General features: G+C 39.0%; 1 protein-coding gene across 1 annotated transcript in view; it reads right to left on the bottom strand.

Moving 5' to 3' along the window:
• The window catches only part of SCN7A (sodium voltage-gated channel alpha subunit 7), an 83,854-nt gene extending 68,218 nt beyond the window's left edge, over positions 1–15,636 (bottom strand). Inside the window, exon 1 of the mRNA XM_081814263.1 lies at positions 15,303–15,636. Coding sequence (XP_081670389.1) covers positions 15,303–15,312 — 10 coding nt within the window. The 5' untranslated portion in view covers positions 15,313–15,636. The remainder of the gene's footprint in view (positions 1–15,302) is intronic.
• Between the last annotated feature and the right edge of the window lie 3,525 nt (positions 15,637–19,161).

Genomic DNA, 19,161 nt, shown 5'->3' with positions numbered 1-19,161 from the left:
ATTAAGAATTCCTCATATCAATGAGATCATATGATACATGTCTTAAGAGATGCATTCTTTTGAAAAATATTCTCCTTAAAACAAATTTCAAACATATGAAGTAAGTCAATATTTGTCATAATAATAATGGCAATTTCACTTATAGTTACAATTACTGAGTGACTACCATTTGAGAGGCACTGAACTAGATGTTTTTAGTTCTATGATCTCATAGTCTCACATATCCTTGTGGTCACCATTCTACCAGTGAGGGAGCAGAGATTGATGAGTTTCATGATTTCTCCATCACTGTATAGCTAGTTAGGTGGTAAAGGGAGATGCTAACTCAGGTATGTCTAAATCTAAATTTGGGTATCTTTAAACTACACCACAAAAAAGCTATAAATTTTCAGACAAGTGTAAACAATCGATACCTCTGTATAGCTACCTTAGACATATCCAAAAACCAATGGGCTTACTGGGATAATTTGTTTCACTGAGTAACTGACCAGTTGATGTCATGTGAGATTGTCTGGAAATTTTCTTTTTTGTAAATGTCAAAGTCAAATATTTTGGAAAATTTTGGAAAATTGAAGGTGAGCTAGCATAGTGGACATTAATTTGGAAGGGAGGAGGTGCTGCCTAGCATGTGATCTTCTACATAGATTTAGAAAATTTGTTATTGTATGAATCATGGTGGGAGACCTCCTACAACAGAAGTGGAAAGGACCAGATAATGTAGATAATGACTTTTCCAGGGTCTCACGGATCTTGCCAAGCCAATCAAATGCATCAGCTCAAGATTTCTAATTTTGATTTAATGACACAAAATAAAAGAGGCAGTGAAGAATCCCTTTTTTGCAAGAGAGGCAGAAATTTCAGCAGAAACTTTCAGCAGTTTTGGGGTTGATAGTAGCAAAAGAGGCAGTATCATTGACCAGTGCTGTCTTTTTGGTTGTCTGAGCAGAAGTATTCCGATGCCCACTGGCCTGGTTCTGCCTTATGATGTTGGCTGTGATCTTGGCTCTGACTTAGTATACTCTGCCTATGCCCCCTCCCCCTATTTTCTTTTGTAGATACCCAGATTTAGTATTACTGAGGTTAAGTTTTAATCTATCACGTGAATTTATTTTCCCCAGACTAATTTTGTTATAGTCATTAAACATAATTTGAAATATTAGTATAATATAGAATCTACATAAAAACTAAATAGTTTGCTTCAAACAAGAATGGAAAAATAGAGGTTATTAAATAACTGATACAGGGAACTTCATGGAAAATGTTTTTTCCCCCCATTATTTTCACAATTAGGGTGAGCATTCTCTTTCTGTTAGTCATTTTAAATTAAATTTAGAACTTACTTTCCATAAAGCTTTTGGAGCATGAAAGAGTGTGCAAATGAATTTGGTTTTCATTATAGGCATTTTGAAGTTCAGGCATTCTCTGCCTTCTGGTTATGCTGATGGTGTGGGTTTTGTGTAGTTTTGTTTTTCTTTTATCCTGTATTATTTGGGGAGTATATACGTGGAAGTTCAGAATTGGGCAGTGTCCATTATCCTTGTTCCATATATTTCTTATAGCCAAATAAAACTTGGATGGTTCAGTGATTTAAATGAAAAATAAGTTTAAAAAAATCTAAACAATGAGGGGTGCCTGGGTGTCTTAAGGGTCTGCCTTTGGCTCAGGTCATGGTCCCGGGGTCCTGGGATCAAGCCCCACATCGGGCTCCCTGCTCGGCAGGAAGCCTGCTTCTCCCTCTCCCACTCCCCCTGCTTGTGTTCCCTCTTTCGCTGTGTCTCTATCTGTCAAATAAATAAATAAAATATTTTTTAAAAATCTAAACAATGAAAGTTATAAAAAGAAAACTTAAGTGAACATATTTATAATAATTTAAAAAAGGAAGTCCTAATTTACTGAAGCAAACTACTGGCTAAGATTTGGGGAAATAAGCACTCTAATAAACTTTTTTTGGTAGTGTTAATAGTACAACTTTTCTAGAAGGAAATCTGGAGCTAGTTATCTAAATTAAAATGTATATACCTGGGGTGCCTGGGTGGCTCAGTCGTTAAGCGTCTGCCTTCGGCTCAGGTCATGATCCCAAGATTCTGGGATCGAGCCCCACATCGGGCTCCCAGCTCCGCGGAAAGCCTGCTTCTCCCTCTCCCACTCCCCCCACTTGTGCTCCCTCTCTCGCTGTGTCTCTCTCTGTCAAATAAATAAATAAAATCTTTAAAAAAAAAAGTATATACCTTATCCTAGCAATTTGAGTAATAGAAATTTATTTCATTGGGGCATGGCTGGGTGGCTTAGTCAGTTAAGTATCTGCCTTCAGCTCAGGTCATGATCCCAGGGTCCTGGGAAGGAGTCCTGTATCAGGCTCCTTGCTCAGTGGGGAGCCTGCTTCTCTCTCTGCCTGCCATTCCCCCTGCTTGTGCTCTCTCTCTCTCTGACAAATAAATAAATAAAATCTTTAAAAATAAATAAATAAAGCAGTATTTTCTAGAGAATGTATTTAAAAAAAAGGAATTTACTTCATTGGTAGACCTCAAACCAATTTCTATGAATAAGATTGCTCAGAGTAGTATTTTGATAGCTAAGAATAAAGCAGTCAACATGATCTCAGGTGCAGCTACTAAAATATATTTATACACACACACACACACACACACACATATATATATCTGGATCATATGACTTACTGTCATACCATATAAGGTATATGGAATATGGAAGAAGTACCAGTTTAGATTAGGGATAAGAGAGGTAATGTTTTGTATTTTTGGGGTTTGAGGTGTATCTGAAATATCCAAAATCAAGAATTCAGATATTAACTAGAAATTTGGATCTGGAGCTTAATAAAGACAAAATGTATATGTGTGTGTATATATTTTATGTACACACATAAATATATGTGTATATATTAGTACACATATACATATATATACCAAATATGGTCATATGGTTATATAGATATATAAATAGTTGAAATTAAAAAAGTATAATAGATTATGTATACTTGCAAATGTGAAATTCTTTATAGAATGATATTAAGAATAGCCCATTGAAAAGCATCTACCTATCATTTAACATCTGTGATTTAAAAAAGTTTATAAAGCAAGTAAGTATATGTATCACTACTAATAAGTGTTTTAAATCAAATGGATAAAAAATAAGAGATATCATAGTCGAAATATTGAAAGCACTTAAAGAAAAGTGGCATACATTGGGAAACAATAATAAGATGATTACTGGCTTCTCATCAGAAAAATACAGAAACTAGAAGACTGTGTAATAATGTTTTTAAAGTGTTGAAAGAAAAAAAAGTCAATCTAGAATTCCACATAAAGCAAAAGTATCTTCCAATAATGAAGACAAAGATATTCTTAGATGTTTCAGATGGAAATTTAGATCTTCAAGAAGAAATGAAGAGCAAGAGAATTGGTAAACATGTGGGAAACTATAAAAAATATAAAGCATAATTATATTCAAGAGAATAGACAGAAAAATAAAAACTGTGGCATATTATATAATAGAACACAACCCCAGCAATAAAAACAAATGAAGTAATGATAGACATACAGATGAGTAAGTGCCAAACATTACACTGAGTGAAAGAAGCCTTCCAGCAAGTATCACAAACTACATGATCCACTTTATATGAGGTGCTAGAACAGACAAAACTAATCTCTAGGTGTGGAACAGGAATTGAGTGGGAGGGATGATATACTTTCTGGGGTGATAATAACGTTCAACAGCCTATTAGGACGTCAGAGCACACAGGTGTACATGTTTGTGAACACTGACCAAATGATACCCTTAAAGTTTGTACATTTTCCTTTGTTTTACCTTTAAAAAGCCCATAAACAGGGGCGCCTGGATGGCTCAGTCAGTTAAGCATCCAACTCTTGATTTCAACTCAGGTTGTGATCTCAGGGTTGTGAGAGGGAGCCCTGCATCGGGCTCTGGGATGGGCCTGGAGCCTGCTTACGATTTTCTCTCTTTGTTTCCCCCTGCCCTCTTCCAAATAAATAAATAAGTAAAGATAAGAAAACAAAAGGCTTGTAAACAAATACTGAATTCTAGTTAAATGTATGAATTATGAAGTGTTTATGGTGAGGTCTGCTGGTATTTGCAACCTATTTTGAAAAGCAATATGGAAATATGAAGAACTGACAGGAGGTTTGAGGAATGCATAGATAGATAAATGATAAACTAAATATTATAAAATGACAATTGAAGACTCTAGGTTTTGAGTGTATGGGCGTTCGTTACACAGTTCCGTCAATTTTTCTTTATGTTTAAAATATTTTTAGAATAAAAATTTGGAAAAAATGTTTGGTTCTGGAGCTAGATTATCTGGATTCAAACCTGGGCTTTAGCATTTTCTAACTATGACCTTGAGCAAAGTACTTAACCCTTAACCTCTCCACCCCTCAGTTTCCTAAACCATAAATGTGAATAGGAAGTGCTTACCTCACAGGGGAATGTGAGCATTGAGAGAGTTAATAAGTAAGTATAAAGTACCTAGAACAGTGTCTGCTGGTTACTACACAATAAATACTAGCTATTACTATTTTTAATCCTTTAAAGCATGGTAATTTTATTTTTTAGCCATCTTTTTAATTGAAATTATGATATTATTTCATGGAATTTATAAAAAGAATGGGCAGAATGTTATTTAATTTCTTTTTTTTAAAAGATTTAATTATCTTAGCAGGTAAGGCAGAGAGAGTCTCAAATTGACTCCACGCTGAGTGTGGAGCCTAATGCAGGGCTCGATCTCACGACCCTGAGATCATGACCTGAGCTAAAACCAAGAGTTGCTTAACTGTGCCACTCAGGTGCCCGTTACTTAATTTCTTATTGATAAATCAAAGTAATAATAATATTCAATTATAATAATTGCAATACTATGACATCCTTAAATAATTTTTAAAACTCAAAGAGTTCTGCTTTTTACATTTTCTTCTGCTTTACTTATTTATATCTCTTTTATCATCAGACTTCTAGATTTTATTCCTGCTGCTTACAAGTTACTTGCTTCTATCTGCTTCCTCTTGCAACGATTGCCTCCAGCTTATTAGGTGTAAACATCATTATAATAAGCTAGAGATGACAACCAACCAAACTTTACAGTTCTGGTTCTTCATAAAACTTCTCCCTCCTCCCTATCGCTAAGTGTCATTATTTTCTTATCGTAAGATATAGCTGGAAGGGTTGAGATTGATGAAGACTGACTCTTGGATAAATAAGGCAGAACACACATCTCTTAAGATTCCTAGGTTCCACTCAGCTTTAGGAGAAGCTGATGCTATTTCTTTTTATCATAAGTATAATCTAAATCATGTCACAACTATTACCCAATGACTTAATGTCCCAAGGGTATAACTATTTCTATGAAAGTGGACAGATTGGAAGGCAGCTGGCCGGACAGACTTAACATAACATAAATAGCCTTCTAGTCCTGTAAGCAGACAAGCTCCAGTCTCCAAAACTGGCTCAGGCTTCATTCCATTTATTGCATAGCTAATTTATATTTCTGGATTCTTTGTGTATTTGCATCTCTTCACTCCAGTTGGTGATCACTTTGTTTTATTCCAACTATTTTTCTTTTTTTTTTTTTATTTTTTTTTTAAAGATTTTATTTATTTATTTGACAGAGAGAGAGACAGCGAGAGCAGGAACACAAGCAGGGGGAGTGGAAGAGGGAGAAGCAGGCTTCCTACTGAGCAGGAAACCCGATGTGGGACTCGATCCCAGGACCCTGGGATCATGACCTGAGCCGAAGGCAGTCGCTTAACCAACTGAGCCACCCAGGCGCCCCCCAACTATTTTTCTTGCCCCTGGAATTGTTTACTCTTTCCTGACTTAGATGACTTTTGATTTATAGCTCTGACCTTTACATTCTCTGTAATTGTGTTCTGCCCAGAGTTTAGTCAATTTCGGCTAAGGCTCCTCAATATGTGTGTCTGACCTAGTACTGACCTACTTTGGGTCACAGTTCTGGGCTTTTGGTGGTTTCAGATTTCATGATTCCTCACTTCTATCCCTCCTTAGTTCCCCTGTCCTAACCCCTCTCAGACCCCTTGGAGCACATTATTGGAATATGTAATCTTGCAGAAAGAACTATGTTCTTATTTTCATTTATAATTCTATATTTTACCATTTTAATTTCAGATATATTTAAAAATTGAGCTTCAATTTTTCTTTAAAAATTGTTTTTGCATTTTGATATGTCATTTATGGCAGTAAGTTTAACCATGGTGTTTGCTCTTGACATAATTTATTTAGCAATCATTTGTGGAATATATACTCATTAGGTGCCAAGCACTGTGCCAGACAGCAGCGCTGGAAATATTAATAAAATATAGTCACTGAATTTAAGGACAATGGGAGACAGACTTGTAAACAAATAAGAACCAAGTCATCTTGGTCATATCTGAAAACTAAGCTTTGGGGGCGCCTGGGTGGCTCAGTCGTTAAGCGTCTGCCTTCGGCTCAGGTCATGATCCCAGGGTCCTGGGATCGAGCCCCGCATCGGGCTCCCTGCTCAGCAGGAAGCCTGCTTCTCCCTCTCCCATTCCCCCTGCTTGTGTTCCCTCTCTGGCTGTGGCTCTCTCTGTCAAATAAATAAATAAAATCTTAAAAAAAAAAAAAAAGAAAACTAAGCTTCAAGAGCAACAAAGACTGAAATTAAAATCATCTCCAACATGTCAAAATTTCCAATAATCTCAGAAAAATTAATGTCTCTCTTCTTGAGAGAGGAGCAGTCAGACTGCTTCAGAATGACACAGTCAATATACACAATAGAATTAGAAGTTCATAACCAGGGTCAGATAACAAAGTCTCTCTTTTGGCATCTGATTGCAAACTTAGGAAGAACAATGAACAGAAGGAAAACTTAGTGGCAGTTGAAACACCAGGAATGGATGCAGCTGACTGGGAATAGGATCTCAGTGAGGGTCTCCTGCCTCACTAAGGAATGCCACTATATATAAAAGTGATAAAGACAATAGAAAGTGAGGTTGCCAGGAACACAAAAGTAAAGTTGATTCTGCCTTAAATATTCCTACTCGAATCTCCTAAGACAACAAAGGTTTTGATCCCTACCAATCAGTCTGTGAAAGGGGTCTAACCCAACATTCCAAAGCCCTCAATGTCCCAAATTTCTCCAGATGTTCTCAAAACTTCTACTGCTTTGAGAAATTGACCTCTAGAATTTCTGAATTATCCCTTGTTACTCCAACAAAATGAGAAAGTTGTAAAGGAGCCAGGATCTTCCTAGAATTGTATTCATAGTGAACCCAATCTGTCAGATCCTTGACCAAAAATTTCTGACCAGAGGCCATGTTAGGGCTCAACAATTGAGAGAAAAGTACCCTTTGTTACTTCCCAGAAGAATGCAAAGGGGCTCTCTCATGCAACCAGATTCTATAACTTGCCTTCAATCCTCAAGTACTTGATGCAACCGGCTCCAAGACTTGACCCTGGTTTCTGTTTAAAAAAATCCAAACTGGCACTCTCCCTGGAGCTTTTGGGGACATTCACAACTAGCTGACCTCCATGAGCATCCTCTTAACCTGCAGTGAAACTGTTAGATTTCCTTGAACCTTCATTGTTGCCCACCTTTTGAGCAGTAGAACTAAGCTCAGAGATCCACGAACTCTGCCCAAAATCTGTGACCAGATGGAAGAGTTCAAAACCAGTTGTCATGGAAGGCCAACCACAGACCTCTGGCACCTAGTTTGGCTCTTGGTTAGCTTGAGATGGGCACAGGACCTTGAACAATGTACCAGACCGTGGGCAGCTGACTAGATGTGAATCCTGGGGCCTCTGAGAGGACAGAGAAGGTGAGAGGTGAGAGTTGTATGGAAAGAAAATCCTCTTAATGCAGCTGATTTGAATTATACCAGCTCTTGACTGCATATTAGAAATCTCCTGGTGCTAATATTGAAAATCTAGGAAGCAGTAGCCCAACCCAGACAGACAATATCAGAATATCTTGAGCTTGGGCCCCTTGAGATGAATCTAATGCAGCTTGCCAGACAGAAAGAGTCTTTTGGCTGATATCCAGGCTTCATCCACCCACCTTTATAAAGCAAGCAGAGACATCATTACATTTTGGGGGATTGTTTTTTTCTTGTCTGAGCTCCTAACTATGAGAGATGAAGCTATACCAGAATTGCTAAGGCAAATACCTGCTTTAGAACATAACTTCTCCAGAAGATCCATATGTTTTTCACCTCTTTGGGTAGTTTTTTTTCCCTCAGCTCTAAAACAGTCATTCTCTGGGTGTTTATTTGGCAATGATCTTACCAGATGTTGCCGTTTTGCCACAGAGGTCCTGGGGCAAAACAGCTCTAATGTTTGAAATCAAAGAAATGCAACTGGGACATCCACCTTATCCTGTTGCTTCCAGTTCCATCCAAGATAATGAATCTATCTTTTTCTTCTACTCTTCCTCTTGTTTCCAATACATCTAATTTCATATTTAAGTAGCATGGCCAAAAGTCACAGTTTTGGAGGACAGTTTGGATTTATGCCTATTGTTGAGAACTAATTATTAATAACATTCTTTTTCCTTTTCAAAATCATCTTTAGCGGGATGATGAATGACGCAGCCATCCAAGCAGTGAGCCAACGTTCAGCCTCTTTAGCTGAGTTCCCAGGGAAGAGGCTACGTGGATAGAATTCTGTATCGGCAACTGCAGCTGCATCTTCTCAGAGATAATGAAGGACAGGGAAGAAAGGGGATTCCAGAAGTCAATGTTTTTCCTCTCTCCTATGTCATTCCCTCTTGCTTCCCCATCCCTTAGTTTGATTCCCAAAGTAGAGCCTGCCAATAATGCAGTCAGGCTGGGGAGACAGATTCCACACATGTAGGAAATGATTGCCCAGGACAGGCATAGCTCCCTTACTTTTCTCCCACCTTAGGGAATGGGAAACACTGCATCTAAATGATCAACCTTTATGCTTTCTGGGAAGCTGGAGTTGATCCTAGGATGAGCTAGAGTAGCTTTGCCAAAGAGAATTATGAGATGTTCTACTGTATACCAGATAATATATATTTGTTCTCCTAATGTATTTTCTAAAAAGATTTATAGTAGCTTACAAGAGTGTAGATCAGATAGCAAGATAATATAAATTAAGAAAAATGAAGCAAAAATAAAAATAAGACAGTGGATCCACAGAATAAGGATAATATCCCAAATGCCAATTTCACTCTGACATAGAATAGGAGATAAGAGTAAAAAGACTTCTCACTTAGTTTCCAAAGTATTTTCTCTATCAGACATGGACAATGCATCAAGCCTATTGCACCAATGACATTCAGATAACTTTTAAAAAAAAGTAATGACAAGGCTGATAAACAAATTAACTAGACCTTGAGAGCTTGTTTGGAGGTTCTAGCAGGGGAGCGCAGCTACTCGTATACCCTTGACCGAAGAACAGTCCTCCTCTATCGGGGAAGGTCGTCCTCTTCCACTGAGCGCGCAGCTTCGGGAGGGACGCACATGGAGCGGTGAGGGAGGAAGGGGACACCCGCCTAGCCAGCCAGATCAGCCGAATCAACCCTGGCGATCAATGGGGTGACAGATGTCGCAGCCAGATCGCCCTCACATCCAACAAATTAACTAGAGACTGGAAGGTACTACATGCATAAGTGAAGGAGACAGAGTTAATGTGATCATTAAACTGAATCTATAGTGTTGAGAGTGTAGGAAACATACCAGCTTCAGTGAAGTGACCAATTTAGATTGACATTTTTGTTCACTCAGACCACTTAAATGCACTTCCCATATATATTATGGTTTATATTTCATCTTTCCCACATTCTGGGATGACTCACAGCTAAATTCTCTGGTATAGAGCCTTTTCCCTTAGAGCTCTCTCTCCCCTTTTTTTCTCCAGGGTTTACAGCTTAAATGATATGAGAGGCACTGATTTTTTTCTTATGGAGGGTACAAAAATAATATGATTGTCTTTTAGGAAGCAGAAAGCTATGAGGAAAGATGACTGAAGCTCATGAAATTCTGACAGATATGGATAAGATTAAAACAGTCAATCATTTTTATAGTAAAGGTCTAGAAGACAACATTGAAACTCTTCTCAATGGATGCAATCTTGATATGGAAGCAACAGGCATCATCCTTACACAGTTCATCTAGGAGTGTAAATAAGCACATTATTTTTTCTGTTTGGCAATAGTTTCTAAAATAAAGTTGCATGTACTCATGGGCCCAGCAATTAACTTGTCCTATGAATATTCTTGTTGAAGTTTGAAGAAAGTATGTTTGCAAAGATGTTAATCACACTATACTTTTAGTTTCAAAGACTAGAAACAACCAAATAGTCTAACCTAAGAAATTGATACCATAAATTTCAAAATGTTGCTATCATGGAATGCTATTTAGTAATAATGAAAAATGAGATACATATGTCTGTGCTCAGATGGAAAGATTCCAAAAATAAATTAGTGAAAAACCTAATGTTGAAATTGGCTTGCATTGTTCACCTTTGACTGAAGTATTTTATAAGAATTACATACATAGTGTTATATATGCTAGTGAATGCTTAATGATCCCCCTCTGGAAGGAAGGAAGTTGCTACATTTATGGAGAGGGGTTGTAAAAGTGTCAGGGGATTTTGTCACCTTCTGGTTAATATTTCTATACTACTTGAACTTAATTTACCATGTATATGTATTACTAAAATCCAGAAATGGAGAGTTTACACACTGAAGGCTTGGGAAAAAAGAACAGATTGACCAGAGTGGCACCAATCCACCTGGAATTTGGTAGCTGTCTCTCCTCTGGACTTGAACTGACTTGGTGTTCTGCTTTTGATTATTTTTCCACTTTAGCTGCTTACTTCTTATTTAGTTTTGATGATCTTGTTCCTACTTTTTACCTCTCCTGAGCATACAGTCTATCTTGCCTGACTTTCTCCTTTGTCTTTGGACCTGGATTCTTCCTGTAGCCCTGCTCTGTTCCCAGGTCAGTCTATTTTGGCTTCAATATACCCACTTAATTCTGGACTCAACTCCCTCTGACAATTTCAGCCAAGTATTCCTAGAATATATCATCCTGCAGAGGAAAACTGTAAATAAGTAACTTTCAGAAACATACGTATGCATTGCCATTTTGTTTTGATTACAGTCCCTAAGAATTATAATCCAGGAATTCCTCTGGATTCAAAAACTAGGAAAACACCCTTGTAAATAAATGAGTACCACCAAAAATCCCAACAGACAGGTCCCAACTGTCCCTCAAATAAAAAGATCTCTTTTGAGGACTGAATTCCCCCCCAAAACTTAGTAATCTTGGATTCTAGTAATGGTTCATTAAAATAATCAGGAGCTGAGGTCTTCACAAGTATTTTCTTGCCAGGGTGGAGGAGTGCAGGTCATATACATTCAGAGTGGTACAATTTATACTGAAGAGAAGAAATATGGACAAAGGTATCATGTGACAAAATCTTAGTGTCTGGTCTCAAATTCACTTACCAGAATTAGCCCAAAGAAAGCTCAGTGGACATTTGAAAGCCCTGAGTGGGTGCAGGACAGTAAGTCACTGTGTAAAATGGAGTCTTACCAGGGTGAGCCATTATGACTAGTCATGGAGGCAGGGAGGGCTTCCAGGAACATGAAGAAAAGCTCCCTCAGTTTTAACTAAGCCCACTTGAACTTCTCTATGGCAGCCTTATGGTTCACTAGCATGTTTCACTTATTTCTATGGATACAATAACAACTTCCAAGCTGTGCCTGTCCAGCCCACCAAAACAAGAATATTGGGGAAATGCCAGAATCTTTACAGAACTAACTGTTCTTGTGACCCTAGTCAGTCAGACCCCTGACCAGAAGAAACTGGCCAGAGTCCATTTAAGAGCTCAGGAAGGAGGAATGAATTCTTGCCCCTGCTAGAGTAATACAAGGGAGAGATTGTTATATATGTAACTTCTATACCCATCAGCAATCCTGAGGCCTTTTCGCCTATGGTTTTAGATGCAATTAGATCTATGGAACACAAAATTAAAAAAAAAATTCCAAAACTGTCACATTTACTGGAACCCTGGAGGTCTCTTACAACTGGCTACTTACCTCTACTTCTGATCATTCTGAAAGAGTTGGTCTGCTTTTCCAGGATCTACTCCCACCTCAAAACTACTCTAGCTTTTCAAATGAAGAACCAAACACATAGATATTCAACTCCTTCTCAAATTGAAGAGCAACTTTGAAACATTAGGGTGAGACTGGATATGGACCAGAGCCAAAGTTAGAGCCTATAATCAGGTGCTTGGACCCCGCAACCTCTGGGACAACTCAGAGAATTAAAGACTGGTGGATCAGTTGCCTCACTCTGGCATTTGAAGTAGAAGGGAAGAAATATTCCACTCAGCACCATATATTCAACCAGGTACTGTGGCTCCCAAATCAGCATCCTTCGGTTCTAGTTTAAAACCAAATGCTCTGTCCTAATCTCGGACTTTTAAAGTCATAATTTCTCTGGCCCGGGTTGGGGGGGTGTTGGTGAGGGGTGCTAGCTTCAGCATTTTGGCCAACCTTTTGTTTGATGTTGATATAGTCAGTGTGGCACCTGCCTGCCACCACAATGATTGTGGTGTCCACAGCTGTCCACAGAGTGGTTACCTTCAGCTAGCAATAGGCTGAGTCAATCCAGTCAGGAATACTCTGTATATAACAGGGATAACTCTTTGCAAGGCAAAGGAGGGCTCTCCCACTGGCATGGAGTACAACTAGAATAAGCCTGATTTATAAATAGCAATGAATGAACAAATCCATGGAAATTATGATCCCAGATGGGCTAAGAGATACAGACCAGCTGAAAAACATCCCTAGAAGCCCTCAGGTGAAAACTTACTCTTCAGCCTTAAAGGTTTCCTCCTTCAGCATTGCAGAGGTGATGACTTACTTACCTGGCCTTGGTCAACCCACACTAATAGAAGAGAAAGGGGCCAACTCAAGGAAAAATGAGATCTGTACAAGTTCATATGATGGTGGATGGCTACATTGTTAATAGCTAGTCAGTGTGGGCGGGACTTACAGATATCGTCTCACAGCTGACCAAACTGATACTGGTTAGTAAAAATAGTGGGACAAGAGTCCCAGAAATCAAGAACATCGCTTTTATACTAATGCCCCCACCATAAGCTTTTAAGAGAGGGTCTATGATGCTAGCCATAGGGTTGTCAGTCAATCTTTGAGTAGCCGCATTGTGGTACAGATCCTATCATAACGAGATCTAGGACTGAGATGTATTAGGATACTTCTTCCCTAAGTAAGGTATTGAGCAAAATATTGCTGTTTCATTCCCAGGGTGCTTTAAAGCTGTATTCATCCTACCTGGGCAAAATTAGTCGGAGTGTATATCAACTACCCTACCAGAGCCTCTTCCACAGGAGGCTGTGAGACAGAATGCCAGGATGTTTGGCTCTACCTTCTGCTCCTTAGTGGAGACTGATAAACTGCAGCAGGTCGTGGGGCCTGCCTATGTCATTGGGGGTCTATACGTCCCTTTTCTTGAGCCTACATCCAATTTCAGGTTTTTCTCCTCTTGTTTTCAAACACATCGATTGGAAAGAAGGGGCTCACAGTACCTCTTCCCTGAGTCCAGGATTACAGTGAATCCCAGCAGTTAAGAGTAGAATATTGTATACCTAAACTTTCTTTTCTCCTACATTAATTAATGGGCCAAATAAATTTAGCAATATCCAATATACTTACGTCCCAAGAAGTAAGACCACATACCTAAAATAAAATGTAAAGCTAAAAAGAGGAAGAGGGTAGAGCTTATTTTGAGAATATTCAAAAGTATTTAAATATGAATTATTAACCATGGCACACAATTTTGTGAAGATGGAGTCTCACAGGTTAGAATATACTTTAAACTGTAGAGGTGCCAAGAGATCAGAACCTGGATTTGAATTTCTTTTCCTTTAGTGCACTGTAGTGAGGCTGTCAAAGCCCCTTTCATTTTTATATAAACATAAAATGAGAGCTAGAATAATGAAGTGGATAAAAACACAAAACAATTCCTTATACAAGCAACAGTTACACACGATACTACATTTACAAAGCCCTTCATGTAATCTGTGTTGTTCAGTCCTTATCAGGATATGTAAGCTTTTGATGTGTCATTTACAAATAAGAAGAATAAAACTTAATCAAAAGTTAAATAACTCATTTCATTTTTGAAAAATGAAAATCAATTTTTATAATTCTAAATTTCAAAGTCTTTATTGGACTTCAGCTTAGTATTGATTAGCCAACCAACCTCAACAGATTACCTATGGGTCTTATCTTCTTGATTTGTAAAACTAGTGGCTGGATTTTAGAAACTTTAATTAGAGCTGGAAAATAGCAGGTATGGTGCACAAGACTCTGTTTACTACATGGCCCAGATTCTTTCTATTTTGCCAAAAACTACTCTCTTGAACAATAGCCAGGAAGAAAAGTATCCACAAAAATACCACCCAAACTTCTCATTTCAAGAGAATTTTCTGGCCAATATCCAAATTTGACTCCATCATTTCCATTAATAAAAGGAGCATATCAGTGTGTCATTCCACATATTTTTATCATTTGTCCTGCTTTGACCAATATCCTAAGTATTGGAGGCAACATATAACAAGAGTCACAATGAATACATTATCACTTCTAGAAGAAAACTTCCAGAAGGTATTCAGTTTACAGGCTAACCAAGACAAAATCAGAAACAAACCTGTTGATCCAAACAATACCAAAATGCCCAGCCATTTAAACTGGGCACACCATTTCCCATCACATCTATGGCTCTGTTTTTTGTTTTTGTTTTTTTTAATTTTTTAATCTATGCCTCTAATTTTATACTGTTGATTCACATATGAAAAGCACCAATTTTAAAATCACTAAGTTATTTAAAATAAGAGACAAGATTCCTTCAAATTATACTCCATCCTGAGTAAGCTTTTATTCCCTCTATTCTATCATTGTGTCATGTAACCTAGAAGTCATTGCCATATAGGGTTTCTAGAAATTAGAAACTCTTAATTTCTGCTCTGTTAGTGTAAAGCATCTTGGCTTCAGAAGCTTACCTGGTGGGATGAGAAAACTGACTGGGGACACAGTGCAAAGTAAACATCCGCACACCAATGCTGCCTTTGAAGTAGCTCTCTTAATTCAGGTCCAGAATCTTAAATCTACTGCTCAAGACTCTAAGGGTGTGTATGGGGTGGGGCCGGCTGGGGGTGGGTGGGAAAGGGTGGCAGCAGATGGCGGCTCTCACCACCCTGGGGCTGGGCACACAGCAAGAAAAGGCACTTACTTGCTACCATGTGACGGGTCTCCAACAGCACCTGAGGGAACCCTGAGAAGCAGAACTCCCTGGAGCCCTTTTCTCCTCCTGGGCTTCTTTTTCTTCCCTGATCTCTCTGGCTTTCCCAGTTCTGGTTGCTTAGGAGGTGTTGCTAGGCTGGCGTCTCTCCTCACCAGCTGATGCTACAGGTCACGACGGCTCGGCGGTGAATGGGCCCCACTGGATTCCCAGCTAGAAACCGGGTCCCTGGGGTGGCTGCCCAGCCACTGGCCCAGAGACCCCTCCTGGCCAGATGCGCAGTGGAGCCGCGCCTGCCGCCTTGATGCTGTGTTTATGTCTTTCCCACTCCTCCCTCCCATCTCCCGGCCACGCCACCGTCTCCCCCGCCCTCATCCCCAGGCCGGTGCGCGACTTGGCCATCCAGACCGGGCGTGGGCGGGGTGATGGAGACAGAGACCCGCAGCCGCCACCGCTTAGGCCTGACCGGCAGCTGCTCCGCTCGGGTCTCCTCCACAGCTGCTGGAGAAGGGAGGGGGCGAGAGGAGGGGATCCGTGAGGAGGGGGAGCTGATGCAAGAGCATGAAAAGATGGAGAGGATAGGAAGAGGGGGTATGCAGCTAAGGGTTTTGGAGGGGTGGGAATAAGAGAGAGAGGAGGGGAGAGGAAGAGAGGAAGGCAGCAAACTCAGATCTTCACCTCCAGTTGCTTTCTCTCTCCCCTTACCTAGCTGTCCCAGTAGAGCTTGTCAGGGACAATTGTCAGCCTGCAGCATTCAGATCTGAACATTGCTTAGGGGTATGGGGGTCGGGGATGGGTGTGAATGGGTTGGAGCTATTACAACCTCACTCTGGATTTCTTTCCCACTCTGGTGACTTGAGATACAAAGGGCAGAGGAAAAATCATGCATATTTGGAAAAACTGGGTGCAACAATCAAGTTTGGGGGTGAAAAGAAGAGCTGTTGGACCTTCTTTCCCAAAGGGAGTTTGGAAACTTGGCTACACCACAGAACGCTCATTTTATAACCCTATCTTGTTTGAAAATGGTGAACTAATGAATCGTTGAACATTACATCAAAAACTAATGATGTACTATATGCTGGCTAACTGAATATAGTAATAAAAAAAAAGAAAAAAAAATTTTTACAACACACCAAGAAAAAATAACAAAAATGAGGAAAAGGGAAAAGAAATCGTGTATATTTGTAAGAAGCTCTAATTGTATATTCCAAGGCATGAGACAGAAGGGTAAAGAGAAACGAAACTAACACTGGTTCTATGCAAACCATGTCAGGGACTGCATGTTTCATCCATGACTCACAGAAAAGGCCTTGTTACATGTATTTTGTTTGTTTAAATTACACACTTGTTATGAAAGATTTCAAACATATATGAAAATACAAAGAAAGTATAACAAACGCCTTTGTACTCATCACTCCACCTCAATCACACTGCCTCAACTATTATCAACACGTAGCCAATCTTGTTCTATCTATACTTGCCCCCTCACCTTGGATTAGCTTAAAAGTAGTCCAGACATCATAATATTTTATCCAAAATTATATTAACATAAGACTCTGAATAAGTTCTTTAAAAATACAACCCCTTCAATACAACCCAATACGATTATCATAACTAAAAATTAACAATTACTTCATAGTGTCAAACATCCACTTGATTTCTTTTTAATGAACTATACAGTGGCTAACTGAACATAATAGAAAAAATGTATAGATTATCGTCTTCTCTTTCCCACAGTTTGTGATGGCAGTTACAAGTGAATGTTCTAGTGCATAGAACTTTATTTTGGGGCAATCCAACTTATGCATCCCTTTTCACCCAGGAAAATCTAAGCATCTTGCAGTCATTAAAACATAAGAAACATTTAACAAATTTAATATTAAATGTTTTAAAGCTTAAATAATATACTTGACATAAACTGCTTTGTATAATGTGTAATGAACACAAGATGCTGTGCAAACCAAAAATAGAAACAAGAGACAAATAGAAGGGAAACCAATGATGTTGGATTGATCTTCTGAGCTGGGCAATCATTTTTTGTTTTTCTGGAGTAAATATGTTGCTAATGTGGGAAAAAAGGCTGAAGAAAATTATTAAATTTCCTTACTACTTGCAGCCAACTGACAAGTCCTTGAAACAGGCAGAGTGACATTCCTCTAGGAACTCAGCTGCCTCAATATTAATACTTTGCTATGGGCAAAAGAAAACCCTAGCCTGACTCCCAGGATCCTGTAACTTTAACATATAAATATTCCTTTGGAAACTTCCTTTATCTTATGTTGGCAATCGTCCCCCAAGCATATGACCCTCCAGTATATATCTGAAGGGTCTCATGACTCAAGTTTTATTAGACAGTAATAAATGACTTTTCCCCAACAACAGGTAGCCCCCTCAAGGTCCTAGAAACCTTGTTTCCAAAATTCCTTAGAGATTTATGCTCTCCCTAATCCCCTCCCAACTTGAAAGTATATCATGGGCCACTCCTCATGACCCCAGTGCAGCTCTTCCTACACATGGGTCCTGTCCCCGTGCTTTCATAAAACCACCTTTTTGTACCAAAGACGTCTCAAGAATTCTTTCTTGGCCATCGGCTTTTAACACTAACATTTTTCCTACATCATTGCCACCATTGTTAGATAATATTACTAAGTTAATCTGACAAATTTTGGCGATCATTATGCTCCTAATACTGAGTTGATGAGATTCTTTTGAATTGCTCAGTAGAGGGAAGCTCTTTGTTTTCCACACTTCTGCCTTAGGAACCTTATAATCAAACAGGGTTTTAGAGGGCAGGGGGGAGGGGGGATTGGTTAGCCTGGTGATGGGTATTAAGGAGGGCACGTACGGCATGGAGCACTGGGTGTTATACGAAAGCAATGGATCATGGATCACCACATCAAAAACCAATGATGTATTGTATGGTGACTAACATAACATAATAAAATTAAAAAAAAAAGAAGAAGAACCTTATAATCATGTTTTCTAAGCTGTGTTTCTTGAGTACATATTCAGAAGGTGGAAACTCTAGACCTGCATGTCCTACCTCATCAAGAAAAAACTGATTTTGGTGAGGATATGGAGAAAGGGGAGCCCTTTTACACTGCTGGTGGGAATGCAAGCTGGTGCAGCCACTCTGGAAAACAGTATGGAGGTTCCTCAAAAAGTTAAAAATAGAGCCACCCTACGACCCAGCAATTGCACTACTAGGTATTTACTCCAAAGTTATAAATGTAGTGATCTGAAGGGGCACCTGCACCCCAACATTTAGAGCAGCAATGTCCACAATGGCAAAACTATGGAAAGAGCCCAGATGTCCATCAACAGATGAATGGGTAAAGAAGATGTGGTGTATGTGTATACACACACACACACACACACACACACACACACACAGGAATATTACACAGCCATCAAAAAATGAAATCTTGCCATTTGCAATGACGTGGATGGAAGTAGAGGGTATTATGCTAAGTGAAACAAGTCAGTCCGAGAAAGACAATTATATGATCTCACTCATATGTGGAACTTAAGAAACAAAACAGAGAATCATAGGGGATGGGAGGGAAAAACAAAATAAGATGAAATCAGAGAGGGAGAAAAACCATAAGAAACTCTTAACTATAAGAAACAAAGGGTTGTTGGAGGGGATGAGAGGTGGGGGATGGGGTAATTGGATGATGGGCATTAAGGAGGAGGGCATGTGATGTAATGAGCGCTGGGTATTATATGCAACTGATGAATCACTGAACTCTACCTCTGAGACTAATAATATACTATATGTTAACTAATTGAATTTAAATAAAATAAAATAAATTTTAAAAAAAGAAAAGAAAAACCTGCTTCATCACAT

This window comes from Leptonychotes weddellii, chromosome 3, assembly GCF_054177405.1.
Source record: "Leptonychotes weddellii isolate Sample4059 chromosome 3, ASM5417740v2, whole genome shotgun sequence".
Classification (NCBI taxonomy): Eukaryota; Metazoa; Chordata; class Mammalia; order Carnivora; family Phocidae; genus Leptonychotes; species Leptonychotes weddellii.
This window is presented reverse-complemented; position numbering and strand designations above follow the sequence as displayed.